This window comes from Buteo buteo, chromosome 9 (assembly GCF_964188355.1).
Source record: "Buteo buteo chromosome 9, bButBut1.hap1.1, whole genome shotgun sequence".
NCBI classification, from domain to species: Eukaryota; Metazoa; Chordata; class Aves; order Accipitriformes; family Accipitridae; genus Buteo; species Buteo buteo.
The window spans coordinates 38,898,107-38,916,563 of NC_134179.1; the positions used below are offsets into that span (position 1 = coordinate 38,898,107).

The 18,457-nt window shown below is 42.6% G+C and overlaps 1 protein-coding gene across 2 annotated transcripts in view; it reads right to left on the reverse strand.

Annotated features, from left to right (window-relative positions):
• Nucleotides 1-18,030, reverse strand: part of PDE10A (phosphodiesterase 10A) — a 191,439-nt gene extending 173,409 nt beyond the window's left edge. The window contains exon 1 of one of the 2 annotated variants that reach the window (XM_075036108.1): nt 17,031-18,030. In XM_075036108.1, the coding sequence (XP_074892209.1) occupies nt 17,031-17,904 (874 nt within the window). In that variant the 5' untranslated portion in view covers nt 17,905-18,030. Of the gene's footprint in view, nt 1-914; nt 2,001-17,030 lie in introns of those variants that run through there. The other variant, XM_075036109.1, reaches the window with a different exon arrangement.
• Nucleotides 18,031-18,457: the final 427 nt, after the last annotated feature.

Genomic DNA, 18,457 nt, shown 5'->3' on the forward strand with positions numbered 1-18,457 from the left:
CAGACTTTCACCCTGAACATTGCACAACTGGCTGAAGGGCAAGCAGGGAGTTGCCTGTCTGGAGCATCTGATCAGGAGAACTATCTCCGTGCTCTAATATTCCAACTGCTACAGGATCAGCATTGCACTTAACTCATTTTTAATACTTGCCACAAACTCTGGGGGAATAAAAAGTCTGTTTCAAGTCCAAAATGCAACTTCTGATTCAGAAATACAATTCTAGTGTATTTTATGACTGGTGCCCCTTTGTACTTTGTATTTAATGTTTTGTTTTCTTAAAAACTTCCATAAAAACATCACAATCCTTTCATAAGCAAAGCATGAGTCGCTATTCCCACCCATCCCTCCCACCCACCCCCCCAAGCTGCAGGCCAGCAGGGAAAAAGGCCCTATATTTATCACAGGGGAGATGGTGAAGGAAAGGTGTTTTCCATTTTCTGTTGGACATACACATAAGGAGAGATCAGCAGCAGAGCTGTATAGAAGTTTCATTAGAAAAACCCATTACTGCTTGCAATTCCCTCCTTTCCCTTGATTCCCATTTTCTTTATAAACACAAAATGCAGTTCATGCCCTCAAGCTTGTGCCAACTTTGATTTTACAGAAAGGCCATGTGAAAAACTTAGTGGCTCAGTATGATTTAAAAGATCAAAAAAAACAAGTAAGAGGAAGACAGTCGCTTCAGATGAGATTGCTATGAAGTAGGAACTGAGCGCACCAACATCTGAAAAAAAGAAAACTTTCACCAGTTTAACGTACCTTATTCATTAGTTCAGACCACCCGATAGTGTCCTTTCAAGTTCATTTTCCTGAAATCTGAAGCTAAACCAGTCTTCATTTAATTCACAAATGCATTTGAGACATCACCCCACTTAAAAGAAAAAAAAGTCAATTTGAAAAAAAAAACTATGTACCATTCTCATCTGTGAATCCAACTCGTGTTTTATTGGGATTTGAGTTGCAAATACATCTTTGGCCTGGAAAAATGAACAGCCACAAAGTGACCATAAACAAAACAAGTATCTTCGAGCCGTTGTAAAAACATACTTTGTTTTATTTTACAAAATCATTTTATCCTACTGTTTTTAAACCACTGGTAGACGTTTTCTTCAGCAAGATTTATGCAGAGTTAAGCATATAAAAACCCAACCATTGAGTCTTCTGTCCTACAGTATACAGCAAAAACAACTGTCTAGTTACCATTCTTTTCCTATCAAGGCTGCCACAAGGTTCAGCCAGTGTCTTGCAAACTTCCTTGAGATCAGAGGCTATAAAACAGCACAAGGAATTACCCATAACACAAATAATTACCATTACTTTTAATAATAAAGTGCCATCAGAGCACCATTATCACCAAGAACAAGGGGAACCTTTGCAAGTAGTCTTTTTGCTGCCATATCTGCACACATAAGTAACTGACAAAGTGCCTAAAAAGTTCCACAGAACATCACTACAACAATATCATGCAGGTCTCACTGAATTCTGAAAACACCTGTGCAATCAAAGTGTCTGTACACAGGAGGAACTTTTTTGCTTTAATTTTTTTTTTAACTGGCTGTATGCTTTCCCACCCCCTGTACTACCATTGCCTTAAATACAGCAAAAATCAGCTGAAGTTACTAAGCACCAAACCTGTCCTCTACTCCACTGCTATGATCCCCACTGAAATTAAGGATAAACAAGAATAACTAAAGGGAAGACTCTTTGTTTTGGAATGTTCTTGAAGATTTTCTAGTCACAAATTTATTACGCATAATTATTCACTCTACAAATTATCACTAGGGTAAATCTCTGCGTGTTGTATTCTAACAGCTGTGACCAGATAAAAACATTTGGACACCCCAAGCATTCAGACCAACCACTTGTATAACTTGGAGCTCATGTTCTTCCATATATTGCCATAACTTTCTTTTTCTCAAGTCCACACAGAGGAAGCCATGTCAAAAAATTAGCAAGGACAGTCATCATTTTCCAGAGGCCACAAAAATAATATTCTGAAGTAGCAACTAAACATTTCTTTTCTGAATCTTTGAAAAAAATGCACAGCATTTCTGCAAGTGATGAAATGCAATGTGTTTCTACTTCAGATGAAATGAGTTTTTAGACAAAATAGTGAAAATAGTGCATAATACATCAAAGTGATCTGTCTTAAATATATACTGTTGCAGCAGACAGAATCAAGGTGATACCGTTTCAACTTAATGCATTTTAGTTTCCAATACAGACTGAGAGGAAACAATGCATCTTCATCAGAAAATACATTCCTGACAGCAGTAATACACAGTAGATAAATATTTAACCTATTTGAAGAATTTATCTATCAAGTCCATCCAGCTTTATGCATCTAGCCCCTCCTGGTGAATCAATTAAGTTGATTCCCTGTTCTAGCATAGTCTGCAGAGGAAGAGACTAGGGATTTTGTTGAAATCAGATTTGGCTGTGCCATATTTCAAAATATTTTGTAAAAATACTCTTCATTAATAAAAAACTTCCAACACTGCTTTGAGGACTGACGTCAGGAAATCGGATTCATAAAGCATGAACAATCCATTACAACAAAAAGATCAAATGAGGAGTAAATATCATGGCAACTGAAATCAATGACAAATCTTGCATTAAATGGAGCAGAGCTGCAATTTTGTTCTGTTTCCAGAAAACACAAATGCATTACATCAGCTGAGATGCACTTCCCATCATGATGACTTGATTGCAGAGTCCCTTGGTAAATTACACTTGAGAAGGAATAAGCTACTGAAAACATCATTGACCTCTCCCCCAGAAGCTATGTATCTCTGCCTTGTGCATAAAACATTAAGAATTTTAGGAATCCAAAGAAATTAGAGCCATCATTAACAGAACCTCAATGCTACCAAGAGAACTAATAAAGATGCAACAACAAAAGCTCAACAACTCTTTAGAAGGTCAAAAGAAACAAGACATGCAATTGTCTTACTGGCTTTTCAGCTACAAAATTTGCCCCTACAAATATATTTTGACCTTACGACTAACTGCAATGAAATTTGACCAAACAATACATGTATCAGAGGAGTTCATGAAAACCAGCAGCTAGGAAGACCGCAGAGACATGAACGAGTGGCCACCAGAAGAGAACAGATGTTCTGCCCACCTCATGAGGTAGCAGAGGTTCCAGGCAGCAAGAAGGCTAGACCGAAAGAAATGGGTAGAGGAAGCAAAGAGAAAAGGAAAAGCTGCAGGAAGATCCAGACTTCAGGTCTAACGTCCACTGAATTGCTTGGGGTTTAGAGGTTATTGGTCTTTGTCTAACTTAACTTGAATTGCTCTGTCACAGGTGCAGAGTTGAGCAGATTCCCAGTGTTTTAGCAGAAAAAACATGCAAAAGTAGCTGAAAATATAAAGACATATAAAATAGGAGAGCAGCACTTTGGGTGGTACCCAAATTAAGCATTGCTCCAAAAAAAGAAAGCATTACAGCAGTAAGATGACAGCATTTGTATTACAGTGTTTTACCAAAATAATTCATAAATACATAGCTAATTTTTTTTTTTCCGAACAGCATTATTACCCAACAAGTGTGGGATAGAATAAAACTGCTAAAAACTAAACAAATAAATCCCAAGCCTGAATTCAAAAGGTTCACTGGTATGTGTATCAGCTGATCAGTCGATAAAGCTGAAGGACTAAACCTTCACAAGCAGATTTTGACAGCCAAACAATATAAAAGACACCAGTAAGTAAAGGACCACATGCAACCTCCAGCAGTACAAGATATGAAGTCACCGTTATCCATGCTTCTGCATGTAAATGACAGGTTGCATACTGAATAGCAACATAGGAAGGTATCAGTAACCATCACCTAGACTGAAGATACATTACTTTACAGCCACTGTATGATTTTAAACATGCTTATCTATTTCTCCTTATTTTCACCCTTTACTGATACTCCTCCCACAAGACAATAGTTATTTTCAAGTTCCAAGACTCTGATGTAGTTTCACAAAGATTTCCCAACTGATGCAAAGATGCAGGTTTGGGTTATGAAAACATCTACAAAAACCATCCCATTACCGAACGGCAGTTCTCCCTCAGTATAGCTTAATACTTCACCCTTTAAGCAACAGCACTGACCACAGCACAATCAGCCGTGGCCAGACTGTACCAGTAAATACATAGCAGGAGGAAACTATGTTCTGAAACTCAGAGCAAATTCATATTAAGAGATGAAGTGAAACAGCTGCAAATTCCAATGCCCAAGATCAATAAATGGGGCAGAAAATGGTAAGTGCCCAGGAAACTATGAATTGCAAATACAGTCTAGAAGCATCTGAAGGTTATCTTCTCTTCCATCTTCTCTTTCATCTTCCCCCCCTCCCCAGTCTTACTGATGCTGGTGAGGTAAACTTATCTTTATTTTTCTTACCGTTTCTCAATTAACATGATGCTATTTGCTAAAACAGTAATTCTTTCCTCACTGAAAATGTATCTTAGAAAAGTGGCAGCAGCAGAAGTAGGTCTAATCAAAACTAATCATTACCTCACTTCATGGTTTTAATACAAGCACATTTAAACTGGTTTCACTGTTGGCCCTGAAGAGAACGATGCACCATTATGCTTTTCATTCAAAGCTCCTAGATCCCCAGTGTCCGGGAGCTGTTTACAGAAAAAGATAAACACAACAACAAATCAAGTCACAGGAAGCTATAGCAACAGTCTCCTTCAATTATTAACACAATGTCTGGCAGAGGGATCCCCAGATTAGAAGCCAGGTCCTGAAGTCTCATTGTGGCTCTGCCATTTTTCTACTTTGTAGCCATGCAACTAATTTGAAATGGTTTCCCCAACTGATTGGAAAGATGACAGAGGTGTCCATGTTGTCTAAGTTTTAGACTATCACTTGGTTTAGAAAACTTCCAGGTTTGTTGTAAGAGCTAGTCTGTGCTCACCCAGCACTTGTAGGGGGGTAGAGGAGGTGGGTATCATAATTTCAGGTTATCTCCAGTCATTGACATACACAAAACTAGAGAATATTCTTGTACTTCCGTCCAATGCCCCTTGCATTCTTCAGTAATATGCAAGTGAAAAGAGTCCACTACTGCCCCATAGTAGAAAAAAAATTATTTCATGCCTACAAAACTTTCATGCAACCACCACCAGCAGAAAAGCCCATAATACAACTAGCAATTCCACAGTCTGTGGAAGGTCTTCACTATAGCACTATAGAATTAGGAAGATTCAGATTTTGCTAAGAAAAAAAAAAAGAAGATACCGAGTAACCCTTCCTAGCATCAATATCATGCACATTCTGGGCTGGGTAAAGTACCGGGTGAGTGAAGCGATAAAGTCCTGTGGGGAAGAGAAACAAACACCAAAACAAAAAACACTGGGCATGCATCTAGAGACCTTCATAAAGCTGACTTCCAAGATGGCAAAATCTATGTTACATAAACCATGCTATTTCCCCATCTCTGAAGGACATTTCCACCTTAAATAACACGTTTTAAACATGCACTTCTGACTTATTTTCAGAAGTTTATGAATCCTTTAAGGCATGCATCTTCTCCCTTTTAATCCTGGTCTGTTTTAATTGAGAGCAGCTCTTCAATCTAGATCACCATGGGGCCACATGGATGTGCCTGCACAAGGCAGGAGTACACATGTATAGGAAAGAGCAGCCTTAAGGAGGAAGAACTAGGCCATTTCTTTAAACAGGAGGGTTAGTTTATGTGCACTTCAAGTGACCATGAAACTATGGCGTAACTGTATCAAGCACAGCCAAGCTGATCTAAGATGAGCTGCTGATGAAAGAGGTTATCCTCTCATCAGCTCCCAGCCACATGCTGACGTGGCTTGTCTTCCCATCAGCACTGGTGATCCTCTCATTCCACAGTGAACTTATCTAGGAAGTCAACCAGCAGAAAACTTACCCTACATCAGAGAGAGTCAGCAGGCACCTACCAACTATCTCAGCTCCCTGAAACAGCTTGCTTTGGAGTCAGACATGTTCCAGCATTAACAGACAGAAAGGGGAACGAAGCAAGTAGGTGTAACAGTTTATGTCCTCATTGCTCCTAACAGCCTCTTGCAACCTGCTTCTAGAGGTTACCAGCACATGAGCACACAACCCAACGTCACTTTTGCAGTTCTTCATCAATCACAGCAGCCTACAGCTCAATAGACTAGCAGACGATCACCTACGCACGTATCAGAGGTTAGGAAGCCAGACAGCGTGCTTGAGCCTGTCTTCTGCTACCTCTGCTGAGCTGGTAGTGACTTCGCACAGAGAAGCACAGGTTAGGTATCTCAGCTGCCACTAGTAGACCTGCCAGAGCTCAACTCTGAGAGGTCTAAAACCTACCAAAATTGTAAGAGTTTAAGCCAATATAGAAGTCTTTAGACAGCCTTTCAAATCAGTTTGGCAACTCAGTTTTAAGTTCCAAAGTGAATTCAGCACAGGACATTTCTATATTTAAACAAAGCTTAAGTCTTACCAATTTATGCTCTAGCAAAAGAATTTCAATATTCCAATATTGCTCAATATAACTGTGTAACTGTTCTCAAGTTCTCTTTTCAATTTTTTTTTATATACGTATATATCTATATATATCTATATCTATCAGATTTCAACTTCCTTACCATTCCTCTCTTCAGCTCCATACATACCAAAAGACTTGTTGTCAAACAAGGAAAACAAAAACCTCCTTTCACAAGTGCTTGGGAAAAAGTGTTTCTTGGCACAGCAGAACGGCTAGTTGCTTTGATTCAAACACAAGTTGTTAAAACAAGATGTTGCAAAGTACTAAGAGAGTAGTTCAACATATTTAAAAAAAAAAAAAGGCACACACAGATGAATGAACAAAAACAAACAAAAAATTAGCCTTGCAGTCAAATCAGAATGTAACAACAGCAACATCATCAGTTAAACAAGAATCAAGGCTTGTCATGGACAGGTAAGAAGTCACCATAGGCAAAGTAACCAGCCACAGTGATGTTAGCTGTACTCACAACATATCCATGGCTAGAGCCATCCAAGGCAATTCATGTTAAGAGACAGAGAAGGGGCATGCGCTCTACATGTAGCCAGATTTATGCTTTAATAAACTGTTAGAAAAAACATGAACAAGGTAGATAAATTATTAAATTACAAATAAAGCTTTCAAAAAAAAAAAAAGAAAGAAAGAAAAACACACAGGGTAGAACAGGAAAACTTTCAGAGTGACCTAGTAAAATAATGGTAAAAGGAATAGCCAGCTGGCATACACAAGTGATTGGCCAACTGCTATTTGACAACTGGTGAAGATAACATTAAGCTACAAAAAGTGAAGAAATAAATTAAAAGGTTATCTGTAAGTACTTTTATAAAGTACATGAGATTCACCAGGCATCGTTTATGTTGTTACTAAAAAGAGGGGGGAAAAAAAAAAATTATAGTTAAGCAGAAAGAAAGCATTTGTGACACGAAAAAGAAAAAATAACCTTCACACTTAAAAACTCCGTAATCTTACATTTCAGTGAAATGTTATACTTCAGTGAAAAGTTTTCTTCAAAATTTGATGATTTGCTGGGAGATATTTACATATCAAGCCTTTCATCTACCCCAAAAGAAACCTCCCAGAGTTTATAAATAGCTTTCCCTATAAGGATGAACACTTTATTCTGCTGTAATCGCATTCCTTTCAGCAATAAAAATGTTAAACTTCTCTTACCATTCCAATCTTCTCCTTTTTCTATTTCTGATTTCCACCCCTTCAATAGTTTTGCCATAGATGGACAAGCCTCCATCATTTTTCGTTAACATAAGATATGCGACATCACCACACGCTCTTCATTCATCCTTGTCAACTGACAAAATTTGTGTCTTCTCATTCCCCCTAAGAACACTTATTTACGCATTTTAGCCACAACTTTTAAGAAGCCTTCCAAAGAAACGGGTTGAGGAAACAAAGACAGACAAGCTAAATAATTGCACTGAGTCAGGCAGCAAGCCATGTCCTCCAGCAATGGTCCCTTATTCACTGGGCACATCTTTCATTCAGGACTTTGTAGAACCTGTGGTTCATTCACTAGGAGAGAACTTGGTCTGCAGAAACAGGGTCTGCTCTAGTGCCACCACCAGTATAAAGATTCCTCTGCTGGTCCATACAGCTACGTCCCTATACAAGTAAATAAAACAGCCCAGAGCCTCTTCTCTAGCCACAAAGTAAAAGGGCATGGCAAAGCTTGTGTCCGCAAAGCTACACTTTTCTCCTTACACAAGGTCAGAAGAGAAAAGTACCATTCCCGCTGCCTTTTGGGAACAGTTCCCAACACACAGACAGGCAGTTAGGCATCGGTCTAAACTGGACCAAGGAGCACACTAAAAATTAAGTAGAACTGACAGGGCTAGAGCTTGAGCCCACATTCTCTCTGTGCTTAGTTCAAAAGTATAAGCGCCGCATATAGCTCCAACGAAAGTCCAAAAAAGGTCTGAAAGAAACGGGCAATCTACAAGCACATTCCTACCCACGAACAGCCTACGAAAGCTCCTACAACATGCCAGATGATCCTGTTCTCTCTACCACTGCAAGAGCTAAGCCAGAAGCTGCAAGGGGAATGCACTGTTCTATAAACATTGGAGACTACAGGTCACCCATACTCTGACCTCTTGAAAGCACTCAGAAGGACACCTCTAATCCCAAGACTCTCTTACATTCTTAATCATGAAGTGAAGGCCACAGAACTACATTTAAGACTCGAGATTCATGAAAAAGCAGCTCCTCAAAAGTAGTTGTCTCAGGAGTCTTCACTGGTGAAAACTGAAGCCTGAAGAAGACAGGAACAGTGAGGCACATCCACACTAAAGCGATTTGCTCACAAGGATGAGACGCAGAAGCCTGGCAGGATGAAACCTGAGCATACTGGCTAAGGCAGTGCCTGTTTTGAGAACAGATGAGTTCAGTTTCCTGTTACATCAAACAGTAACTTTCATCAGTCCTACGTCTGCTTAAAAAAAAAGCAAGAAAAAAAAAATCTCTACTGACATCATACTTAGCGCTGGGCAGACAGTGGCAGATTAGGAAATACAATGAGTCACTGCAAATACAGAACACATAGCAAGAGTTTTCAAACCGCCATGCAAAATTTAGACCTACCACAAAAAAAAAAAAAAAAAAAAAAAGGGACAATACAGCTGAAGTGAACTATATCAGAAGAAGAGTAACAGCAGCATAGTGCCTTCACACAACCACAGCAGTTGGGGAAAATAAGGACATTGTAAAAAGGACAGGGCAAGGCACAGGCCCACTGCAGGAAGAAACAAAATCAACACAATTCAGCAATCAAGAAGGAAACATCAGCTAAAATAAGCTGACGGGTGGACAAGGAGGAAATAATATTAAGCCAAAAATACAGATACGACTGAAAGAAAGAGAAAGCCATGCAAAGAAAGCACAGCCGACAGAGCTATGTTCCAAGAAAGAATTCACTCTGGAGAAGTTGCCAGGGTATCTGTATATGCATGAAAGAAAACCAAAATATAAACACAAAAAAACAGTGTAAGTAAGAGAATGAGTTATCATAAACTTAACTGCTATGTGTTAGGAGAAAAAAAAAATCATTAGTGAAATACTAAGGCACATTAAAAAAAAATAGTTAAGAATAAGTCAAAGAGCGTTAGAAGACAGGGTAGTAGCCTCACCCGGTTTGGAAGCAAATAAAATAAGACACTACAGAAGAAATACAATGGGGAAATAAAAATTAGGCAGTGAGGAAAACTACAAAATAAACAGGATGCGCAAGTAGTCACCATAATTCACACTAAGCATCTTACTCTCTGAACCAGCAGAATATCCCAATGTTGCAGAAATGCTACTAAAATATCTAGGGCAAAGAAAGTGGCATCTTCCTTGTCAATTAGGAAATTTTCCCACAGGGTGAAGCAATGTAAACAGTATTACTGAGGTGAACATGGCAATACTTGTCAGCAGCTAGAAATATCTGCTATTTTGGGTACGTATGGATCAGAAGGATTCGAGATGCGAGGTTTCTGTACAAAGTTGTTGGAACTTCGGATGCTAAAGTCTTCTTTCCTTTGGTAACTATTTGTGGCTTGACATTAGGGGATTTCTTTTTGATGCAAGTGGAAGGACAAGAGGAAGGAAGAATGTTGGAATTATTAACAGCTGAATAAACTTTGTTAAGAGAAGTACAGCTCAGCTGCACGGGGGTTTGTTGATAATGCAGAAACAAGGAATCAGATCAGTAAGTGCTAACGAAAGCATTAAATCTTCACAGTTTCCAGACAGAAGGTGGATTAACTGATCTCAGATCCTGACAATCTCTTCTTTGGATCCTAACATCAAAGATGGTGAGATTACTATTGCTGCTTCTATGTTGAGGGGTTTTTTTATTATTTTAATTAGAAACCTCTAAAACAAGTATGAGCTCTCTAAAGGCAGTGAGTAACAGCCAAAAGCCTTCTCTTTTGGTATCCTTTAGCCAGAACTACTTTGGAAAGCCTTCAAGTGATACAGAGACCCCACTTCTAGTCCTACTGAGCCATAAGATTTGGCATCACTTAATGATGTAACATTTTATGGTTAAAAATCTCACTCACCTAGACTAAAACTTGCTATCAATGTATTTTTCAAAAGACTAAGAAATTTGGAAACACAGTATTTTTTCTTCTTAAAGCCACCTGGAAGGAGCTGGGAATTAAGAAACTTCCTGTGGTAATAAATCACTGGGAAGAAGATATATAAAAAGAACTCTGAAATAAAGGAGCTCCTTGTAAATATGTAAATTATACACTTTTTTGAACTAATTCATACTCTTGCCAAGTTTTTTTTTTTCTAAGAACATAATTAGCATACTTCTAAGTTGAAATAAAGCATTCTCAGTGTGCACTAACAGTAAAGATGAATTCATCAATTTACCATAAAAAATTTATAACTTGTTAGCCAGATTGTCCTTCTCCCCTGCAAAAACAAACACATCACGAGCATTGTGGAATTTTCACTTGTTAATGAAGTCACGATTGCAAGTCTGTTACCTGCCTTTTGAACTGTCTCATTTGAGTGTGCAACATCAATATGTTGTCTGGCACAGCAGAAGCCAAAGTCTTCCACAAACATCAGCCAGGCTTGCTCCTCCCACACTAATTATGACAGCTTGACAAGAAGTGATGATGAAATCAACAGAAATATGCTGCTTTCTCACAAGCTTTTAAAAAGGCGACAAGGCGGGGTAAGGGAAGCCCACCTCCCAGGATGAAAATCCTGTTTCCTCACCTTGAAACAAATTAGAAAGAAAAAATAGCATCATTTAATAGAAGAGGTCAAAGCTGTGGCTTGGTTCAACACAGTTACCACGTTCAACCACATCAACTTGTCACATCCCACCAGGTAAGGGAGGCCGAGCTATGAGAGCCTTCAGATGGCAAAGGAACAAAGCGCTGCAAGGAGCTGTCAATCAGTAGGTGGCACTCTTCAAACTCGGACAGGGCGAAGCCAAGTACCAGCACAAGTGAGGACACATCACAGAGCAAAGTCTGGATCTTTAGCAGAAATATCAACAAGAAATATTGAACAATTTTAACCATAACTGACACCCACGGGGAATGCAACGGCTTCATTTCAATAACATATACAGCAATCTCCTTGTACATAAGCTCTGAAGTTTCTAAGAATTATAATTTTTGAGTGCTATAAATATTTTGGATGAATACTACTGTATATTAGTGTACTACAACGAGTATCTTAAGAAATTATCCATTACATCCACAGAATACTTTCAGTGCAGCCTTGTAGCTAATTATGTAGATGTACGCCAAACTCGTGACTGATAATTTTTTTTTTTAACATAACAAAACATAGCATAATTATTTAGGTTTTGCCACAGCTATTCTTCAAAGCTGGGAAGTAAATTTGTTACAATAAATGGAATAGATTTGGAACAATATATGAATTGTTATTTCTGTGATATTTAGTGGTGAAGATGCCGCCCACACACCAAAAGATTCAATTGTTTTTAGGGTTCAAATCAATACAAGATATAACAAAAATTAAAACATTGCTCCATAAAACAGGTGTCAAAGTTTCCATTCCTGCAAATATTGTTTCTTCATTTAACAATTAAAGACTTTTTTTTTGTATTTTAGATACAGATTGAAATCAATACACTTTACTCCTCATTTGATAAAACAGCAAAGGAAGAGCAGATTTAGTAACAAAGTTTGAGTACAGGTACTTGTAATTGAAACAGCCAGCAGAGGGAGTATAAAAACAAAATTTAAAAAAAACAGACATCCCTTTTTATATATGTTGGGTTTGTTTTTTTTTTTACTTATGATCTTAGCTTTCTTTTAAAATATGATAATAATGCCCAAAGTGCAAAAACTAGAATATTGTAAAAAGCATTAAATTTTAAAGTATTAAACATAATGACTTGAAACTAAAATACTTTTTAAAGTAACATTAAAAAAATTAGTTCACATTAGCCTCAAATTGAAATACAATTTTAATCACAGACAAGGTTAACATCGACCAACAAGCTGTATAAGCCATTTCCAAATTATAAATACACACACACACAGAGACTCTCATTCTTATTTTCCGAATCTAAAACTAAGTTCATGATATGAGAATATTGAGAGACTGTTAGGTATAATCTATTTGTATTAGAACACAGCACAAAATCTTAAAACTGAACAAAAGGTATTGTTGTACAGATCTGTACTTAAAAGCAAGTAAGCCAAGTATGTGCCCTGGATCATTAGTGGAAATGAGCGTTTGTTTACATGACTCTTTCAAAATCAAGTCACTAAGTCAAGTCATGCATACGCTGAAATAAAAACTCATCTTTACACTTTCAGGTTTTCACCATGTCCAGCTAATGAGTACAGCTTAAACACAAGCAAAAGGAAGGACACAAACGGGGTGACTGGAGCCACCAGCCTTGTGTCAGAATCTTAAATGAGCTGCCATCCTCCTCGCACAAGTGACAGAAAGAAACCATCTCCCAACTCACCTACACTATCCCACCGTGCATAATCACACCTTCCGCAGCCCGTTTTACACAAGGAGCAAGCTTACTGAGTTAACAGCGAAGGCATTACCTCCTTTCTCAACGCATATGAGCGCTAGGTACCCCCAAGCCATCAGGCAAACACTGGCAGCAGAGCTGAGGAGTCAAAGGGACAGAGGATTAGTTATTTCAAAGGTAAACTGCATGCTTTATAGACAACCATTTGTAAAAATACCTGGCTCGGACAAAAAAGCCCTCCTTTGCTGTTAACTGCTTGTGCCCGCATGGTTTCCATTCCCTTTCCATGCTATTCCTTGCTGTCTGCCCTATGTATTGCTCCATTATCCCTCTAACTAGAATGCCAGTGCTTCAGACCAGGATACATGGTGTTCCTATACATTAATGCAAAATATGGTATTATGAAACACCAGTCCTGACAGGGGCCTCTGAATGACATCACTTATTATCATAACTATACACCGCTTTAGTGACAATTTTGCTTTCAATTAATGCGGAGCCAGAATCCCTGGGGTGAAAACCAGAGACAATTCTGTTTTCTACATCAGCATATAAATTTTAAGGATGATTTAATTGTAAAACCAACCCCTGTCCACCTTTACACATGGGATTCATTGTTGAAGATCAGCATTTGGCTTACAAAACCTTGATTGTGAGTAATGAATACACAGACCAGAAAAAAAAAAAGAGTCAAGCCGAGATTAACTTTCCCATTAGCGCAGGTAACAGGAATACTTTTAATTTTATTTAAACCTTAATTGCTATTTTCTTTCACAACTACAGAACTTACTACATATACTCTTTCTTAGAGTACTACTCAGTCAGAAAGTCTTAGCATCTGGCACATGAAAGTGCAGGATAAACTTGCTGCATCACAAAAAAAAAAAAAAAGACAAAAAAAGTGCTAGATAAAAGGTAACTCTGTATAAAATATCAATATAATACCCTGACAAGCAGAAAGCCCCCATACTGTGAAATACTCATACCTGTGAGTAGACTCACGGGACACAGATGAAATATGCTACACATGTGCAGCTTGAGAGACCTTGAATGTAGAAGGAACATGGGATGCTCCCCCGAAGGCAAGACATTTCACAGAAACCTGGAATACCTGGCAGCCTGCAGTACCCTAAATATGGCAGAACTCCATTGGAGAATTGATCCAGGATGTTAAGCTACTAAGTTTCTCAAAACACTATGTTATGCACCAAGTTACAGATTTTAAACAGTTAAGAAAAACAACATGCACCACACAAAGTTCATAGAAGCTTCTGCAGTCCAGTGCTTTATTAGGGATCTTAAAAACAAAAATAGCCAGATATGGCACAGAGTATTGCAGAACCTAAAGTTTTAAGAATATCAAGAACCTTCTAACAAAATCCTGACTGGAGAGCATGCAAGTCGAAAGAGCTCGAAAGAGAAAGAAGAATAAATCTCTAGCGATTTCATTGTTTTCCAGTCTTGAGGATTCTGTTAAGTCACTTTTAAATCTCCCTTCCAAAAGAGCTCATCTCAGTTCTCTTCCCTCCAATACTCCTGTTTCCCTGTAAAAGTACTTACACTTTTCTGTCTTTAAAGTCAGCATATACATGCATACACGTATGATTTAGAACCTGAAACACAATTCAGGAAACAAAACCTATGAGATATAGCACATAATCTTCATTGTTCTACATTATCTCGTCCGCTTCAAAACAGTAATAGCCTTCTGGCTGCACCCTAACCAGGACTGTGCGCAGTACTCCAAACAGTTGAACAAGTGCTTTTTGCAGCAACTGCACTAGAACGGAATAGTTTCTTGTTTGACTTCCCTCCACTCCTTTTTTCAGCCTGGTTTCCTAAGGAAATCAGACTTATGCAATCACTGGGGGAGGGAGGGAAGTGTACGCATATGTATATATGCACACACGTGGATGTCCGTCCGTCTGACCTCACTAATACCTTTTGAGCCCATTGGCCAGTTTCAATCACGTTCAAAAGAGGAGCAGAGATATCAGACATTTAGGTTCTTGAAAGTTTCATGAGAGCAGGCTGCAGAGCACAAAAAAGTGTCTCCACAGAGCGAAAGGCTGCATGTCTTCTTAGACGTCAGTAAACTCACAGGGGAAAGAACCATTTCGCTCCTTTCCTGCCTGCAGGAAAATCTTCAGTCAGAGGTCACAACCAGTCAAAAGACAACGAGGTTTCTTGTGTTCAAATGTTCATAAAATAACTTAAGTTTAATTCACCACTGCTTTTAAAACGGTGTTTTGAACAGAGCTGTTTTCTGTGTCATCATTTTCTTGGTCTAGTATAGGAGAGAATTGCCCTACATGACACACATTCCCTGACTCGGTCCCTTGCTCCCAAGACCGCTTATTTTAAAACATTAGTTGTACCATATGCACGACAGCATTCTACCCCTCTCAAACGCAGAGAAAACAAAAACTGGAAGAGCTTAGTATTCCCTCCAGGCCGCAAAACTAAACAAACATGTGGCTCTGTAACATAATTAACTATTGAATAAAGTTTCAAAAAGACAATGCAGCAAATACATAGTCATCCTTATTCACCTCTAGCACAGAGCAGAACCAAGTATTACCACACTTGCAGGCTATCGTGCTAAAGACAGCTGTAAGGCAATAAGACAAATAATGAGGTTTCAGCTGACATCTCTATAGTTCTTCTCACATTCCCCCAAAATACATACACGTGTGAACGACGTACTAGTCACCTGTACCCAAAAAGCACCTAATAGAAGTATGCTAAGGGATTAAAATGCAAGTTCAGGGACACTTTAAGGCATAAATCTATGATTTAAGAAGTTGTCACAAAAAGAAAAGAAAAAACCCCAAACAAAAGAACAAATAACCACAGCCGACTGAAGTCACCCTAAGCATCAAAACACTAGGTGAGCGAAAAAAAAAGTTTCTGATTAAAAAAGGGATGTATTTCAGCTCACACACGCTCTGCTTGGAAATTCCTTAATCCCGCGACTAAACTGAACCCCAGCACATTCCCGGCGGGGCGCCAGCGCCGAGGGACGGCTGCCGGCCGGGCACGGGCAGCCCGACCCCGGCCGCTTTCAGCCCCGAGCCCCGGCCGCTCCGGGGACCACGCAGCCCCCCGGCGGGGCGCGGTGTATGCGTGAAACGCCTCGGAGAGGGGAGGGCGGCAGCTGCAGGCTCGGGGCGAGACTCCCCACGAACGGCGAGTTTCTGCCGTGAGACCCCCCCCCTCCCTTCTCACGACACGGGGCCAGCCAGCGGCCCCCCCGCTACCGCCGGGCGGGGAGGGCACCCGCCGAGCCCCGCACCGAGAGGCCGAGGGGCTGGTGTCGGCCCACTCCCGCCTCCCCCCCCCCCCCCCACGGGGCTAGGACGGCCCTGGGCCCCCGTTCGGGCTCGGTGGGAGCCGGCGAGGGCTGGTCGCGGAGCGCCCTCCTCGTCCCCTCCGTTGCGGCCGCCAGCCCCCCGCAGCAAGGAGCACATGTTTCCTCGCCGGTTTTCTCGCCCGCCTCGCAACGAGCCACGGCCAGGGGAAGGAGAAACACGGGCTCCGCACGCCCGCGGCAGATCTGACGGGGGATGCCGAAAAGAAGCGATAGGTTTCACCCATCCTCCGCCGCCGCTTTTCTGTCAGCCGCCGATACCGTAAAGCTTCCTTATCGCTACTTCAAGTAAGTAGGGGGGACAGTCTCCATCCCCCCTACGGATCGTTCCCGTGCAAATTGAGCACGCACCAAGAAGGCTGACACGTATATAGGCAGAGTTGTCCGAGCCCGAAACGACGCCGAAATCCCCGAGGCGCTAACAGCCAGCTCCCACAAAGAGCACTCGGCCACGTTGAGCATCCCCTTTGTCCGTGCATCCTCGGCACACACCCGGCCGCTCCTCCATGCGTCCACGCGCGCCCCACGTCTGCGGCCCCTTTGTGTCTTCGCCTCCCACCCCCCGCACAAAGAAATGCCCTTTCCTCAAGGCATGCACCCAGCCTCGGACGCAGCCCCCGAGCCACGCGCGACCCGCCGCCGGGCACAACGCTCCGGTACCTACTTGTGTTCAAGAAACAGTCCGTAAACCTCCTAAAGCAGCTTGCAGAATTAGATCCATCTTCCATGTCTGGCCCTAGGAGCAGCGGAGACGAGAAGGAGAAGAAGGCGCCTCTCTGCCGCTGCTGCTGCTGCTGCTGCCGCCTAGGAGTCCTGCTCCCGCCGGGGCCGTCGCCTCCTCGGATCCCGTCGCCGCGGGCTGCTGCTGCTGCTGCTGCTGCAGCACCGAGGGAATTGCTGGACCACGGGCGAGAGGCGGCTGGGGAGAGGAGCCGGGAGTGGTGCTGCCGGGGGCCGCCGGCTGCGGAACGGAGCAGCAAGCCCTGGATGGAGGAAGAACAGAAGAGTCTCCTCCTGCCGCTGCCGCCTGGATGGGCGATCAAGTGAGCTGCTGCTGCCGCTGCTCCGCCAACATCTCTTCCTCCTCCTCCTCCTCCTGCCGCTCTCGCTGCCTCTCCTCCTCCTTCCCTCCCTTGGAGACTCGTGAGGTTAAAGGAAGACGAGGAGGGGAAACGAGGAGGCGGCGGCAAGAAGTAAAAAGAAGATGGAGAAGCGGAGGAAAAGGAGGGGACTGGAGCGAGGAAAGGAGCCGCTGCCGCTCCGGGGACGATGCTGGCGGAGGCGGCGGAGGAGGCTGTCCCTGCAGCGCGGCTCCTGCTGCTGCCGGTGGCGGTTGTTAGGAGGAGAGAGAGGGAGCTGCAGGCAGCCGAGCCGCCTCCAGGAGCGGGGGGAGGAGGAGGAGACCCGCCGCTGCCTCCACCTCCGCCGCTCTGGCCATGGGAGTGGAGCGGGAGGCTGCCGGAGCCGGGCTTTTCCCCGGGTGCTGCAGCCAGGGGGGCCGAGGGGCGGGATAAGATCGGCTCCTCCGGGTTGGACATGCTTCCGCTCTTCCCTCCCTTTCGCGGCAGTTTAAGGCAGGACGTCTCGGAGAGACACCGGAGGGAAGCGAAAGGCGAGGCCGAAAACGGACGGACCCAGGCCGGGAACAGCCGCCGCGGAGTCCCGCGTTCCCTCCGGCAGCCCCCCCCCCGGGCGGTATTTCCTCCGCACCCCGGCTCCCCGCCCTCACCGAGTCCTCACATTTCCGTTCCCCCTTTAGGCCGGAGGGGACGGGGCGCTACCGGCGCCGAGCGGCTCCGAGCCCCTTTTAAAGTCCGCTTTTCCTCATGCTCCCACCTCGCCTTCAAAGCCGGCAACCGGCAGCCGCCGGCATTTTCTCCGAGCGAGGCGAACGCTGCCCCGTCCGTGCCCGCTCGCCTGCCAAAGAGGCGGACAGAACCGCCGCAGTGCCGCTTCCCGCTCCAGCCCCGGCCGCCAGAGAACGCCCACTGGCGGAGCCAGCGCTCCCGGGCCGCCTCCCTTCCTCTCGTTACCGGGCGCGCACGCAGGAGCCGCGGCACGGCGCTTACCTAAAGGGAACGCAGGGAGAGA